Raw genomic sequence first — 16,403 nt, forward strand, 5'->3', positions numbered from 1 at the left:
AAAAAAGGCGACGGTGGGCTGGTATCCTGAGGAAACAAACTCGCCGTTTAGATAGCATTTTATGTGCTTTTCAATACACACTTGGAAGCCAAGATTGTGCTCAGGACAGTCTCCTCAAGGTGGGCGGGGAACTGAGGCGGCGGGGAATATCGGCACAATCCTGTGCGTCCGATCAACCAGCGGGTGAAATTCTAGACCTTAGAGAAGTGAACCTCATGAGATGGGATAGAATTCTACTGTGTCAATCAGGTAACTCCCTAGGTCGATAAGTAAGAATGTAACTGAAAAAAGAAAAGTCCATAAAAAAGTGGAAAATGTTGGACGGGGTGTAACGTTTCAGTCCTTTCTCATGATCAAAGAAAAAATGAGTGTGCGTTAGGTTTTCTTAGAAGTTAAAATGAATAAAAAGATCCAACAAAGCAGCACTAATATAGAGATTTTATTTAAATTGTATTGAGTTTTTACAGCACATTGCATGTTTGTCACAACGCAACTGCACAGTTTGGATTTTTGGCCACGTCATGTCACTTACACCCACAAGAGCTCTGAAAGGAGTATGTGATGAACACATCTGAGCTGAGAGCCCAGAGTCTCTCCCCAAGGCCATGCAGTATGTTCACTGATGGGATAGTCCCTCAAAATAGCCATACAAAAGAGACAGATACAGTCCCCGCAAAGGTTACTAATTTTACTCCCCATGTGCAATGAAAATCAAGTTAATTAAAAAGCCACTCACAACTGGCAGTTAAGTTGTAATGATTGCGAAAATGCTTAGAAGAATTTTATGTGTCAGAGACAAGGGATAGTTTGTTACTTTTTCAATGATCTCGGGAATTTCCCAGACACAAAATCTCCATTATTCAACTTCATTTAAACCAAAAAGAGTTCTGCTAGGTTGACCTAAATACGCCAAAACTTTTTAGGTTACACCCATGGCAAGTATAAAAGCACAGATGCTTCTCTGTAGGATTGAAGAAAAGGTCAGGACAAATATGATTCTTGTTCAATTTTTTTTCAAATAAAAAAATCTTTTTTCTAGGAAGCAACATGAAAGTAGCAGACAGCTACCATAGTAGTTTTAAAACAGGATAAGCCTAAGTGTAATTTACCTTTTATACACCAACAAATTAAGAAAAATGTATAAAGGAAATTCTAGTGATTTTGTTATAGGTTAAGAAAACTGTATCTGTCTCACCCACAGTACATGGCTATATCACTGTATCTTTTGGTTAAGTGCCACTGGTACATATTAATATGAAAAAAAAATGAAAAAAAAATAAAACAAGGTTTGGTCCAAATGGACACATTTTCTCTCCCAATTTTGGTATCAAGGCTTTATTCTCTTCTGTTTGGGTTCCATTGTTAAGTGCACAGAAATAAACAGCAGCATTTGTACTGAAACCCTCACATACCAAACAGCATATTCTAGGAGGTAAAAACCAAACACTAAATTCTACCCTCAAGGTGTCAAGTGTTCAGGATAAGAAGCAGTGTGATCCAGAGGAGGCAGCAGCCAAGGGAAAGACAACATGAGGAAAGTGGGCAATGGAACAACAACAACAAAAAAAAACACCATGGTTTTATTTTCATGCCAGGAGAGGATCAAGGTGTAGCTCCTGTGTTAGCACCAGGACAACTAGGAAAAGTCAGGCGCAAAGGGCAGGGCACAATCAGCAAATATTTCACAAGGATAATTTATGCGTTTCCCTTCTCATTCTTCACAGTGCATACCTCAAGAGCCATCACCGAATGACACAGATGACTGCCTTTATAGCTCAAAATAACTGACTTTTGCCAGGACTGAACATCAGCAGAGTTTTTTCTGCTCCCAAAAATGTCTCACTCCCTAGAACTGTCCCCCTAAACTGAATATTCACTGATGCTGGCCAATGAGCCAAGTGAAAAATACAGCAAAACCTCCACTTGCTGAACCAGTCTTAAAACCAAACTCCACAGAAAGACAGAACTAATGCAACTAGAGGAAGTGCCTCTAAAGACTGAGCCTTCATGCACAGACACAGAGCACAGAGGTACAGGATATAGTTCATTTCAAATAGGATAGGAATTCCTATTTTATATACTATAATCTGCTTTATTTCAAGGTGGAGGAGAGATGGATCTGGTTATCACTTGGAGTTTGGTTATACATATGCCTTTCTATTGCTGTTTGGGGCACACATTACCAGGCAGTATCAATGAAATCATTATCTTGTGACTCCCAGGAGAAAGAAGCTGGAGTCACCAACTCAACATTAAGATTCCAGACTCTGGGTCTGGGTCAGGACCATTACCCCACGGTGAGGGTCTCACCCGTAGTAGAGGACCTCCTGTCAAATTGGAATTCCTCTGCTCCAGTCTCATGATACCAAGGATTTCTCAAGATGGTATCTTTGAACTCTGTGATTTCATGAGCCACACCAAGGAACCTTCAAAACTATACCAGAAGCAGATTCTCCCTTCCAACCTGCTATAATTGGATAGGTCATCTCTGGCATTCAACTGGAAGCTGTAGCAATGGGTTTCTTCAGATGTTGGCTCATCAGTTCCCTGGCACGAGATACTTGGATATGTTCGTAACATGAGTTACAGACGAGAACTGGGTCATAGAGTTGCTGATCAGGAATGGGCAACTTCAGGTGGCAGCAACCGGCACAAAATACATTCCCACAATTTCTGCCAAAGCACAAGGAGGAAAGAGTTCATCAGAAATGCCACTATGCTGAACATCTGAACTAATACAAAATAATACTGAATGCAAACTGTAATTGAAACATTTTTTAAATAAAATAAATGCCAATACATTGAGAATGAATGATACTCTAAAAGGCATTACATGAGTAAATAAAAAGAAACGTTGGAAACAAGCAAAAATAGTTCCTATAAAGATGTCTCCATTTTCAGATTAATTCAATTTCATTCATATATGTGTACCTCACCTCTTCGAGCCATATCAAATCATATAAAACACCTTACCTGCAATGGTGTCTTCGTTTGGCCAACCAGAATTCACAGTCACAGTTATAGCAATGTGATGCCATATGGTCTGGAACCCAGCGAGTCACCTAACAGAAGGGACAAGAAAAAATTCCAGGTCCTTGTCAACAAAGCAGAACAACACACTGCAACAAGGAGAGTGTCCCAGGAGGAAAGGACAAGGCCTGTCTTTATAGTTGGCCACTATTCACCTAAAAAGAAGACCGTCTACAGCACATCACTCATCTCTGAGAAATGTGAAAACACATTGGCTTGCATAAGGACCCATATTTGCAAGGACATACCTCAGTCTCTTTCTTATCAACAGGTTCCCAGCTTGCTTCTGAAAGGCAGTCTTCACTGTGATCAGAGCCGAAATCTTCTGTATCACTTCCATCCGACTCCTTCAAACATGTCTGAAGAAAAGGCGAAGACATCAACATTATCTTCATCATCTCTAATATTATTATGCATCACATGCTGTTCTAAGTGCATTACATGTGTGTCTTCGGCTGCTTCTGCCAAGTAGCGGCAAAGGAGACTATGTGTCCCACAAAGCCTAAAGCATTTGCTATCTGGCCCGTGACCAAAAAAGTTTGCTGACTCCTGTTCTAAATCATCACCCTGAATGTTAAGAAGTTATTGGCCCTGCCCATCCCATCCCAACAAGTAGGTAGCAATGAAGACGGAATGTCTTAACAGGAGGAAGTAAAGTGCCTGTGTAGATGACAAGATATTATGGGCAAGAAGCTGACTCCTAGAAGCTCCCCAGGGACTGTTGTGCCAGAATCTGAGGCCTCCCCCAACACAGCAAAACCTAAATGGTCCTCATTTCTCACCTGGATTATTCTGAAACATCCTAACCAGCCTCCCAAACTGAGTTTCAATTGCCTCCTCCATTTAATACACTATTGCTAGAGTAGTATTCTTTTTTTTTTTTGTCTTTTACTGTAATAATTTTTTATTTCTTTCTTTATTGATTAAGCTATTACATATGTGTCCTTATCGCCCCATTGCCCCCCACAAACACCCCCACTCATGCCCTCACCCCTGTTGTCTGTGTCCATTGGTTAGGCTTATATGCATGCATACAAGTCCTTTGGTTGATCTCTCCCCCTTACCACCACCCTCTCCTAGAGTAGTATTCTTAAAATACAAATCTGATCACATTACTCACTGGTCAAAAATATTATTACCTTGAAGGTAAAATCCAAACAATAAGGGAACTCAAACTGACCTTTCCGATCCCTGTCTACTTCCCCAATATCACCTCCCACCGCACTACCCAACTGCCTCCCTTGCCATTCTAGCACAAGTATACATGTACACACACATACACACACACACAATCCATTTGTTCAAGCCATACTGTTGGAATACCTATTGCCTCCATGCTTCTACAAATGGTTATTTCCTTTTCACTGTCTACCAAGCTACATATGACACATTTTCCAGTACTCAGCTAAGCATTATCTTCTCAGGAATGCCTTCCCTGACCTTTCACTCTACCCCAGGCCCCAATACTTGATGCTTCCCTCAAATAGTATTAAGAAATAATCATTCTAATTGTTTGTCTCTTCCAATAGACTGTGAGCTCCTTGAGAGAAGGTTCTATGTCTTTCATCTTATAGCCCAACCACCTTACACAGTGGCACACAGCAAGTACCCATGAATGAATGTTGAATGGAAGGCTAATGGACAGAATAAATGAATGGATGGGTGGCAGTAGGTGAATACTTACAAAATCATCCTCATAATCCATGGGAGGTTCTGCTGGAGGGGCACAGCAGTGACGGATATCCAGTCTCATTTGCAGTTCCCGCACCTGTCGACGTAGCTGCTCCACCTCTTGCTTGTACACTGCTTCAATTTGCCGTAGTCTATGCTGGATCACATCCGTGGGAAAGGGGAGTCCATCATCATCCAGATAGAGAGGAGGCACTGGAGAAGGGCAGCTCAGTGGAACAGGCTTTGTGTTGGAGACCTGCTTTGGGTGACCGGACAACCATATCCGGTTTTTTCCTCCTGGACCAGTACAGTGTCCATTGGAATGACTAGAACAGAGAGGTGACTTCACCCCTTCTCTCTGAACCCATTGGCCCCCAAAGCAGGGCCCTATGGGCCGCATCTGCTTACTGCTCGACCTCTTGCTACAACAACCATAGGAAAGCAGCCGCCGAGGAGTGGTCTCCCCACTTGGGAATGAAGTCACCATCCCTTGGAAACTGTCCCAGTTGGACCCTAAAAAGGAGAACTCACTGATCTGGCTCTGAGAAATTGGCTTTCGGGCCAAATCCAATGGCACTTTCCCAAAGCGAGGATTTTCCAATAACTGCCCATTCCTATTATTCCCTTTTTTGTCAGTGTCTTCCTCCCCATCAATCAGATCTGGCACAGAACTGGGCTGTTCCTGGTGGGAGATACTTGCCACAGACTCTGGGGGATCTTGGTTGAGAAAGTCAGTGCTTGGGTCCGGAGGAGTTTGGCAGGTAGCATTCGGTGGGTTGCAAAGGATGCCCAGACTGTGATCTGGAGCAGATCTGGAGGGTACACCTAGCACAGAGCCTAGCTGGGCCTGTTGGGGGGCACCTGTAAGGGAGTCCTGGGAAGACTCAGGAAAATCACAAATTCTATCACACTTGTTGGAAATTACTTTAGAGAGTGCACTAACAGCTTCTTTTTCAGGGAAATGTTCAGGTGGCTCCTCTGTGCCATCTAAAGTCCTACACAGCACCTCCTGGGCAGGAGGGTCTGGAGCTGATGCCTTGGTCTCTTCCAGGACTTTAATCTCAGGATCAGAGGAGTTGCTCTTCATTTCCTGGGGCACTGTGGCACTGAGCAGTTTGTAACTTGGAGAACAGCTTTTGTGACTCTTGAAAGGTTTATTGCTCAAGTAGTCTTTCTGGCTGCTGGGCAGAGGTGAGGGAAGACCCATTTCTCCTACAGTCTGCTGAGGACCTCCTACCCCAGATTCCATGAAGGCTGTCTCTGATCCCTCAGGATTGCTATGCCAGGGCTCCAGGCCTGCTCTGGTCTCCTGACAATGGTTATTCAGGTTAGGGTCACTGGATGTGCGCGTCAGAGGGCTGCTTGTGTCACAGGCAGACAGAAGATCATCCATAGATCTGGTTTTAGGTAATCTGGAATGACAACACAATGCCACCAGGTCATGAAATGGGAGCCACCTCCAATATACAGAATCAGATCATCAAAGCAACATCAAAGCCAGAGTTCACAAGAAATAATGGCATTTAACATTACAGATAACCAATGTTCACTACAAAAAGTGTACTCTGCAAAAAAGTACAAGAACCCTGTCCTCAAGAACCCTGCCCCAAGCTTTCATCAGTCCTCACCCTACACAATCTCCCTGGGCAATCTCAACCACTCCCATGGTTTTAACTTAGCCTTCTAGGCTGATGCCTTCTAAAGCTACTATTCCAGCCAGGACTACACCTGAGCCCAAACCTAATGTCCAACTGCCTCTATCACATATGGTAAGACAGAAAGATGGGTTTTGGAGCTAGACAATACTGGTTCTGACACTTAGTAGCTATATAAGTAAGGTATTTAACCCCTCAGACACTTGGTTTCCTCCTCTATAAAATGATAATAAATTATAACTTATAGAGGTGCTGATTCAAAATATAGGCAACCAACCACAAATGATTAAGACTACACTTACAACTCATTTTTATAACTTTTCTTTTTATAAACTAGAGGCCTGGTGCACGAAATTCGTGCACAGGGGGCAGGGGAGGCAGTGTCCCTCAGCCTGGCCTGCGCCCTCTCACAATCTGGGACCCCTCACTCTTAACTGCCCGCCTGCTCACTCCTAACCACCCCCCTGCTCACTCCATACCGCTTGGCTCACCGCTCTTTACCACCCACCTGCTCGCTCCTTACTGCCCACCTGCTGGCTCCTTACCACTTGGCTCCCAACACCGCTGCTGCGCTCGCCAGCCGTGAGCTCGGCTCAGTGAGCCCGGCTTCTGGCTGAGTGGCACTCCCACTGTGGGAGCACACTGACCACCAGGGGGCAGCTCCTGCATTAAACGCCTGCCCCCTGGTGGTCAGTGCGCATCATAGTGACCGGTCATTCTGCCTTAGCGGTCCCTGGGCATATATTCCCTCTTTCACAGTAGTAACCAACACAGCTTTTTACAACAATTAAGCAGCAGTGTTCTCCTGAGTCCCAAGTCACCATGGAAACTTCTAGTACACAGCATTCAGAAAGTTACAAGGCATTTGTGCGTGCCAGATGTGTAACATTTTCAAGAATGAGCTCCCTGATTTTTAAGACAGTTCAAAAGTCCTTAGAGCAACTAAAACTTCAGAACAATTTGCCAGGGCACAGCGGAGACATCACTGGGCTCCAATTTTCAGATACCTCAGACCAGCCCATATAGAAAAATCTCCTGAAGGTAGAATTACAATATAGCTCGAGTTTTCTAAGTGTTTGGTTTTTGAAACTTATTATGTTTTAAAGGTATGTTTGTGTTTGATTTTACTTTTGTAATCAATTTTGATTTTTTCTGTGCCATGAAATTCCAGCAAGGTGATAGCAATGGTTATGATTACAGTCTCCAAGTCCCATAGCAGGGCTTGAATCCCAACTTGGCAACTCTTTAGTGTTTGGTTTTTCTTAATGGAAACTTTCAAATATGCAACAGAAGTAAAGTAGACAAAAGAATATAAGTAACTCCCATGTATTTTACCCAGATTCAACAATATCAACAGCTTAATTCCTATGTGCACCAAAGGCTTAATAAAATAATGCTGGTAGAGACAATAATGCCTGAGAAGTTTGGAACAATGAGAGAACTCATATCCAGCTAAGGTGGTCAGGGAAGGCTACACACAGAGGGTAGGATTTCAGCTGGGGACAGAAGAATGTGCTGGACTTTAATGGAAGAAGAGGAAAGAGGCCAAGACATTTTTGATCTAGGAAATGGTAGAACCAAAGGTACATCAGGTCAGCTTTTAGAGAAACTGTTTCCTTTAAAACCTTTATACCACTTATTCTTCAAAAATCCAACTCTCTACCTTGAATTCCTACTGCACCTCTTTACTGTCAACTAATATTTCAATCCCAACCTGCCTATATCTCCTCTTCCTCCCAGAATAGACTCCTCAACTTTACAATGTCTATAGGTGGTACTGATATCCTCCTGGTTTCTAAACTCAGGGACTTAGCAACTCCATAGCCTGCTAATGACTTCTCTACAGTGTCTTTTAATTTAATTCTTATCTTTTCCCAGGATTCTTCCTCTTACATCTAAATTACAACAGTGCTAGCTGGTCTCTGGGCCTCCAACTGCCAGGCTCAGTGACTAGTTCTCCCAAAATCCCAGTGTCACCAGGTCACAATGACTTCCTACAGCGATTTACTATTGACAAGGGAATCAAAATAAACTCCTCAGTGTAATGTTCAAAGCCCTCAATTAACTATCGTATATTTATTTTTATTCCTCAAAATAGCCCCTTCCCAACCCCTGCCAGCTCCAGAGAGCTGCTTCTTTTTTTATAAAACTCTCTCATGTATCCAATTCCTTTGGACCCTCTCCACTAACCTTGCTACCAAGCTCACAACTCCCTTTACTCCATTCATTTGTTTGTTCATTTAAGCATTTACTAGAGCACCTATTATGTGCCAGGCCCTGAGCCAGATATTACAGTACAAAAGAGCCATGGTTCTTGCCTAGTCTTCCATGAGTTCTCTGAGTACATAGTCACCAAATGACCTTTTTCTTACTTCTCATTTCTCTAACAGCTTTGAATTATACACTCTTATTTGCTTAGATGCTGACTTAGAGTCATTCTCCAATTATCTTATGTCTTATCTTACAGCTTTTTAAAATATCTTAAATAGGGTTAATGGTTTCTATTTCTTTGGTATAGCCCATAAAACCTAGTATAGTACCAGGCAACTTGTAGGTATTAAACAACATTTATTGATGCAAAAAATTGTATTGATTTTAAGGCAATAATTATTCAATAGGTCACAGAACTTATTGAGAATTTGATAAAAAGTTATGGCCCCTCTCTCTAGAAAAGTAAACTTATAAACCGATACCCACATTCTACATAGTTTGGGGAAGGAGAAAAATCACAGAATTCCTGAAACCTACCCATGGGCTCCTGATGGACTCAGCTCCAAAATTTCTAAAACCAGTAATTTAGGAGGTTGGCCTTTTTGTTTTCCTTTATAATATTCAGCCACTTATGTAAGTTATATTTTAATTTTAAAACTTTCTGCCAGTATACAAAGATCAAAATTTGAAATGTACATTCCTTTGAACCCATCATTTTCATTTCCAGGAATTTACCTGGCAGAAATACTAGCACAAATACAAAGGTATACATATAAGGTAACACTACTAACTGTACACTTAAAAATAGTTTGGCCCGGTCAGTGTGGCTCAGTGATTGAGTATCGACCTATAAACCAGGAGGTCATGATTTGATTCCCAGTCAGGGCACATGCCTGGGTTGCAGGTTCCATTGCCAGTAGGGGGCGTGCAGGAGGCAGTCGATCAATGATTCTCAGCACTGATGTTTCTCTCCCTCTCCCTTTCTCTTTTGAAATAAATACATACCAAAAAAAATTAAAAAGGGTTTAATGTTAAATATTATGTGTATTTTACCACAATTTTTAAAAAAAGATACACATATAAGGATGTTAACTAAAACATTCCCTATAATGACAAAAAATGGAAATTACCAAAATAACCAATAGAAAACTGGTTATATAAACTGTAATATACTCTAGCCTTAAACTATTATGCAGCCACTCAAAACAATAAAGCAGTTTTATATTATCATGGGGTGGTAGTCTAGCACAAAGTGGGAAAAACAATTTGCAGAACAGCATGCAAAATACGATTCTGTTTTTGTATTTATTTATTTTTTTAAATATTTTTATTAATTTTAGAGAGGAAGAGAGAGGGAGAGAGAAACATCAATGAAAGATAATCATCAATCGGCTGCCTCCTACATGCACCCCACTGGGGATTGAGCCCACAACCCAGGCATGTGCCCTTGACCAGAATCGAACCCGGGACACTTCAGTACACAGGCTGATGATCTATCCACTGAGCCAAACCAGCTAAGACTATTTTTGTATTTTAAAAAAATGTTTCTATATGACAGTGTGAGTGTGGACATATCTATGTAAACAACTGGAAAGACATGCACCAAAGTGTTAGCAGTGGACACCTGTGGGGACAAGGATCGGGACGAGAGGACGTTTATTTTCTACTTTTATATTATTTGACTTTTTCCTTTAAATAAGGGATATATATCACTCATAATTTAACCAACCTCCATTCTACTTCCCCCAAAATATTCAACAAACAGGTAATTTTAATTTTCACTCATAATTTAACCAACCTCCATTCTACTTCCCCCAAAATATTCAACAAAAAGGTAATTTTAATTTTTATGTCTCCCTTTTAATTCTGGCCTTGTTCTGAGAAAGTAATGTCGGACACAGCAAAGGTTATTACTAAAATAACAAGCTCCCCTCGCCTTCTATGAGTGAACAGAAGACCATTCCCACAAACCTTCCAAAATAGACCTTCCTGTCTTGTTCTCCTCCCTGCTTGGGTATGTCACACAAGGTGATAGGAGTTCCAGGAAAGAAGACAACCAGTCTTATCTTAAGGGAGGACCTTGAAAATGCGCACAGTGCGCTCCAGGCTAGATACAAGTCCTGGCCAAGTTTCTCCTTCACCCAACTCAGGAAGTTGCTTTTAGAGATCTCATTTTTTTTTTTAAATATATTTTATTGATTTTTTACAGAGAGGAAGGGAGAGGGATAGAGAGCCAGAAACATCGATGAGAGAGACATCGACCAGCTGCCTCCTGCACACCTCCCACTGGGGACGTGCCCGCAACCAAGGCACATGCCCCCGACCGGAATCGAACCTGGGACCTTTCAGTCCGCAGGCCGATGCTCTATCCACTGAGCCAAACCAGTTTGGCAAGATCTCATTTTTTTTAAAAAGACTAATACAACCCTAGCCCTATGGTCGGCAAACTGCGGCTCGAGAGCCACATGTGGCTCTTTGGCCCCTTGAGTGTGGCTCTTCCTAAGCCTTAGGAGTACGCTAATTAAGTTAATAACAATGTACCTACCTATATAGTTTAAGTTTAAAAAAATTTGGCTCTCAAAAGAAATTGCAATCGCTGTACTGTTGATATTTGGCTCTGTTGACTAATGAGTTTGCCGACCACTGCCCTAGCCGGTTTGGCTCAGTGGATAGAGCATCAGGCTGTGGACCAATGTGTCCCAGGTTCAATTCCAGTCAAGGGCACATACCGTGGTTGCAGGTTCCTCGACCCGGGCCCTGGTCAGGGCTCGTGCAGGAAGCAACCAATTGATGTGTTTCTCTCACATCAATGTTTCTCTCTGTCTTTCCCTCTCTCTAAAAATCAATAGAAAAAGATCCTCAGGTGAGGATTAACAAAACAAGCAAACAAATAAAAAAAAAAGACTAATACAAAATAATATTGAACGTAAACTATAATTTAAAAAAAGAGAAAGAACAACATTTAGGCAAGACACAAAGCAATTATTGCCTTCTAGTAAAGAGAAGAGAGAGTAAGAAGGGCAATCTTACCTGTCCAGAGAGCGACCAGAGAACTCCTGGCTCTGAGCTACTGGGGAAAGGTAAAGATCCATGTTCTCCTCCCCGAGTGTGCATGGAGATGATGCTGGCAAGTAAACAGCTGTCCAGAGGTGCAAGGCCCGGACGTGACAAACGGGATGCAGGACCTAGGGAAGAAGGCCCATGCTAGTGCTCTGTGAGATGTTCCAGGGCCTTCATCCTCCCCACTGACTCAGCCTATTCTCCCTACAGGTCTCAAAGCAGCACCTATAGGACCAGGGTTCAGGCTTACCATGTCTGAGCCAGGTGTGTAGAGAAAGTTATGAAAGTTCTTATTGCCGGCTCGCAGGAGGGCCCACACAGAGCAGGTTCGCTTGTAGATGTTACGCTTTTCTCGTTCACAGGGGTTGTTGGCCAGGAACGTGCCGTAGAGGCAGGAGTATGTGTGCTGCACCAGTTTGACCTAGGGGGCCAAGACAGCTTGCACCTGGGGGTCTCGGCTGCCATCCCCCACCCTGGTCACAGGCTTTAGATCTTACCAGGAATGCTTCGTTAAACTCAAATAGGCAGGGGAACTGCTTGAGCAGCTGATGAACAGAATCAAGCCACTGGAGGAACACAGGACACTGTTCATTTTGGTCCTCTGCATTCTCCTGGTGGCCGCAGCGATCTCCAAACTTGTGTCCAAAATCCAGCCAGTCAGACTCTACTAATACTTGGAAGCCCTGCAAAGAAGACAGAGTTCAAGCACAGGGCCTCTGTGAAAAGGCTAATGTGATGCTTCCAAGGGGCTGCCCAAAGCAAGAAGCTAGCAGTTTTAGAGAACAGGAATGAACCTAGAAGAGGACTCAAAGCTCCAATGACCTCTACTAAAAATCCTCGATAGATGCAGAGGGCCAAACACCTCCCCACCCCCCCCACCCCCTTCCCCTCGTCCTTTCCCACCCAACCCCTCTCAATACCTCCAATGTCCTGTAATATGGGTCCAGTAGTATTTTGGCCAGGGCTACGATCTGTGGCGTCCGATCCCAGCCATCTGAGCAGTGCACCAGCACAGGCCGGCCTTCCCGGTCTACTGTATTAGCCACAAGCACAGCTGCCTTTAGCATCACCGACAAGTGCTGCAGCCATTTGGTGCTCTCCAGTGCTGACAACCAGCTACACAAGAGCAGAAATCAAGTCTGTCACTAACAGCATTGAGGCTACAACAGTCTTTCCACCACCATGGCCAGCCACACCTAACAAAGTCCCCAGTGAGGGCTGAAGCAAGAGCCCAGCTGATGACCCTTCTGCCAAGGGTTATCAAGCAGGAAGGTAGGGAAGACAGGACCTGAGGCGAACAAGAGACTCTGAGGATCAGTAGTGGAACTAGGCAGCATCACATGCACATTTCGCCACTTTCTGTCCCCAGTTCTCTGTGTTCTTTAAATAGACAACTGACTCAAACAAAAGGAACCCAATGTCCTGTGGCCGTGCCAGAGTGTTGGCTGAGAACTAGAAGTATTCTTGGAAGTGGCTCACTGCACCCAGGCCCTCAGGTCTCCTGCACCTGCACACTTCCCATATCCCATCTAATCTTCCAATAACAGGAAGTACTGGGTAGGGGATGAGATGAGAGGAAGGATGGAATCAAAGCAGGGAACACCTACTTGCTGGGGTCTGGCATCTGGCTACACACAGCGCGGAGGTACTGGAAGCTGTTCCGGATGGCATGGATGTTGGCCATTCCCATGAACACGACCTCACAGTTGGGATAGTACTCTGTAGGCATGAAAGAGGAGAGTGGAGCATAATGGCATGTCCTGGAAACAGCATGCAGGACAAGGGCAGTCCAGTGAGCAAAGCTTCCATAGCAGGGCAAACACTCCAGGATGGGAACTAAATATACTCTGGAAATCTCAATCACCCTTTTATCTCTGAATACTCAGATGCAAAAGACTAATAGTAGTAATAATATTAATGACAAATGATAGCCATAGTATTACTAGTAATGACAATGTAGAGTAAATTCTCAATAAATAGTAGTTGCTCTGTGCCAGCAATTTTATGATGTAACCTCTAATCATCCAACAACTTTGCAAGGTATGCATCATCGCCATTCTACAGAGAAGAAAATAAAACTTAGATTAAGGAACTGAAGCATAGTTACAGCTAATAAGTGGCAGAGTCCTGATTCCAAGCCAGGTTTGTTTGGCATCTTTTACACAGTGGGCCCCTGCCCCCTCCTCACCAAGACCACCCTGAGCACAGGCTGGCTGCAGACATTGGGAGAACAGCAATACCTTCGCATTCGCAACCTCCACCCTTAGCCCGGTTAGCCACTGCCGCAGTGTAGGACCGAGCATCCAGAATCAGTAGCTTCTGGGGGGCCGCTGTGCTCTCCACTCCAGAGCATGCAGTCAAGGAGGAATCTAAAAACACATCAGGGAAGACCCTGGGTCAGCCAGCCACCCAGCCTCACCCTACACTGGGGCACACCCTTACAAAAGAATATACCACTTGGAACCCCTCTCACCCCACAGCCTCTCAAAAGACAGGGACCAGGCACCCTGCGTATTATCATCTTCTTCCCATCTTCTCACTGAGGACTCCCTGGAAGCCAATGAGGCCAAAGTGGGGGCCTGCTCTCCAGAGGGCCAGCACCACCCACACCTTACCGAAGTCAGTGTCACATGCCTCGCTGGCATCACTATTCCCAGTGCCGAGGGAGCCCCCAGTGGCTCTTGTCCCTGGATCGAGGGCACAGGCTTTAGCGATGGATGTGACCAGGTACTCATCGTCAGCATTGCGCCAGCCCCACCAGCTGATCTCCGGCTGGCTGCAGCGGGCGATGGCAGCCCCATTGCGTAGGTGTCTGACAGAGCAGAAAAAAACCATCATGCCCTTGGCATTCATAGCCCCCTGAGACTCCGGGGGACAGACCAAGATCTCCAAAGCCAGCAGAAGCTACTAGTTCATACAGGCCATGAAAATAGCAACCAAAAGCCCCTAGAGGGCTTTATAGTTTACAAAGCACTATCACATACATTTTTCAAATGGGCTCTATATTCCCGGGGTGACCTTGACTCATCAAACCTCACAGCACCTGCTCCGGGTACAGACACCCAGCAGGAGAACAAGCCTGAGCCCAGAGCATGAACAACTCCACACCTCAACACCTGTCGTCTCACTCTATTTAGCTACAATGTTCTAGTCAGGGGTCGGCAAACTTTTTCGGTAAAGAACCAGACAATAAATTTTCAGCTTTGCAGGTCACAGCCCGTCTCTGTCACAAATTCTTCTTTTTGTTTTTTTAAATATATCTTTATTGATTTCAGAGAGGAAGGGAGAGGGAAAGAGAGATAGAAACATCAATGATGAGAGAGAATCATTGATTGGCTGCCTCCTGCACGTCCCCTACTTTGACCAGACTCAAACCTGGGACCCTTCCGTCCGCAGGCCGGCAGTATTCACTGAGCCAAACCAGCTAGGGCTGTTTTTGTTTTTAATAATCATTTAAAAATGTAAAAACAATTCGTAGCTCACAGGCTGCACATGAAACAGGCTCCAAGCTGGATTTGGTTCACAGGCCATTTTGCCAACCCCTGTTCTAATGCAGTATTTTATACATACATACACACATCCTCAAAAAAATGAAATTGAATAAATTCTCCAAAAGCCTCAGCCTTAGAGGAGAAGAAACTGAGACAGTTTTTGTTTTAAATTAGTTCATAGCCCCTTCCTTGCAGGGTGTCAATTCTCAGTCAACCACGCTGCTGCAAACGGCCACTTTTGATTCCTTCCTTATTGCATAAAAAATGTCCTATTTGCAGCCCCCACTGCCTCACCTGTACACAACCACGGGGATCCGCTTCCACGAGCGGAAGGAAGCTACATTCTCCAGCTCCTTATCTGTGATCCACACAGGAACCAGCAGCTTCTGGGGATAACTTGGGCACAATCTGAGGAGAGACCACATGGGGTCACCAAGCTTGATCTAAGACAGGTAATAACCCCCAGGGCTGGCTTTGTAGGAAAAGGGACGGGGAGCCCTTCTCCCCACAGAGCCAGGGAAGCTATGCCCACCATGCTTCATCATATGTGCAAGGGGCCTGGGTCTGGAATGGTGTTTGGTTCCCCATCCCCTGCCCTCTCACTTGTAGTTGCTGTTGATGTGAGAGACTCTCCAGACATTCTGCAGGTCAAAGCCCATCCTCACCAGCTCAGCCTCCTGCCGACATCGTATGTGTTCTCCTGCAACACAGCCCCCACGTCTGTCAGCATCCAAGAGCACCATGTCCAGCGATGGGGGAGGGATGAGAACCAAGAGATAAGAAACCCCACAAAGAAAACAGCCTGGCCTGACCTGGCTGACACAAGTGGGTATGCTGATCCTCCTCAGTCAGCCCCAGGCACCAGGCGTGGTAGGCAAAGGCAAAGAGGTCCTCAGGCTTGGCAGGTCTCGCTGTGGCCCGGCTTAGCCGTGACAGCCACTCTTGGCACTGCTTGAAAGTGGAGAAGTGGCACCTGCCAGGCAAGAATCCACAGAGTGAGGCAAGAGGCAGGTGTGCAATGGGGCCAAAAGGGTCAAAAACGGCCACAGGAAAGCTGTGGGGAGAGGAGGCTGCAAAGCAGGCGGTAACAGAGACCCTGGGGAGGAGCAAGGACCCTAACCAACACCCAAGAGAAGTTGTCTTTGTGACAATTCTTTTCCCAAGAACTCTTGTCCTTGAGACACATCTGTCTCCTCTATTAGGGCCCCACCATTGCTCATTTCAAATCTAAAGGCTCTCACATGGCCTGAAAGTTGCTACTCTTTGTGTTCTCTCTCATGACTCC

At 44.5% G+C, this 16,403-nt stretch overlaps 1 protein-coding gene across 5 annotated transcripts in view; it reads right to left on the reverse strand.

Annotated features, from left to right (window-relative positions):
* Positions 1-423: 423 nt before the first annotated feature.
* The window catches only part of MTMR4 (myotubularin related protein 4), a 24,018-nt gene continuing 8,038 nt past the window's right edge, over positions 424-16,403 (reverse strand). For 2 of the 5 annotated variants that reach the window (XM_006095620.3, XM_006095619.3), the window contains 14 exons: positions 15,931-16,091; positions 15,722-15,818; positions 15,413-15,526; positions 14,243-14,439; positions 13,868-13,996; positions 13,235-13,346; positions 12,548-12,743; positions 12,125-12,310; positions 11,878-12,048; positions 11,598-11,752; positions 4,715-6,113; positions 3,279-3,389; positions 2,974-3,062; positions 424-2,673 (listed from right to left, as the gene is read on the reverse strand). In XM_006095620.3, the coding sequence (XP_006095682.1) occupies positions 2,496-2,673; positions 2,974-3,062; positions 3,279-3,389; positions 4,715-6,113; positions 11,598-11,752; positions 11,878-12,048; positions 12,125-12,310; positions 12,548-12,743; positions 13,235-13,346; positions 13,868-13,996; positions 14,243-14,439; positions 15,413-15,526; positions 15,722-15,818; positions 15,931-16,091 (3,295 nt within the window). In that variant the 3' untranslated portion in view covers positions 424-2,495. The remainder of the gene's footprint in view (positions 2,674-2,973; positions 3,063-3,278; positions 3,390-4,714; positions 6,114-11,597; positions 11,753-11,877; positions 12,049-12,124; positions 12,311-12,547; positions 12,744-13,234; positions 13,347-13,867; positions 13,997-14,242; positions 14,440-15,412; positions 15,527-15,721; positions 15,819-15,930; positions 16,092-16,403) is intronic. The other 3 variants (XM_023759566.1, XM_023759567.1, XM_023759568.1) reach the window with 2 other exon arrangements.

The sequence above is a fragment of the Myotis lucifugus genome, unplaced genomic scaffold (assembly GCF_000147115.1).
Source record: "Myotis lucifugus unplaced genomic scaffold, Myoluc2.0 scaffold_158, whole genome shotgun sequence".
Classification (NCBI taxonomy): domain Eukaryota; kingdom Metazoa; phylum Chordata; class Mammalia; order Chiroptera; family Vespertilionidae; genus Myotis; species Myotis lucifugus.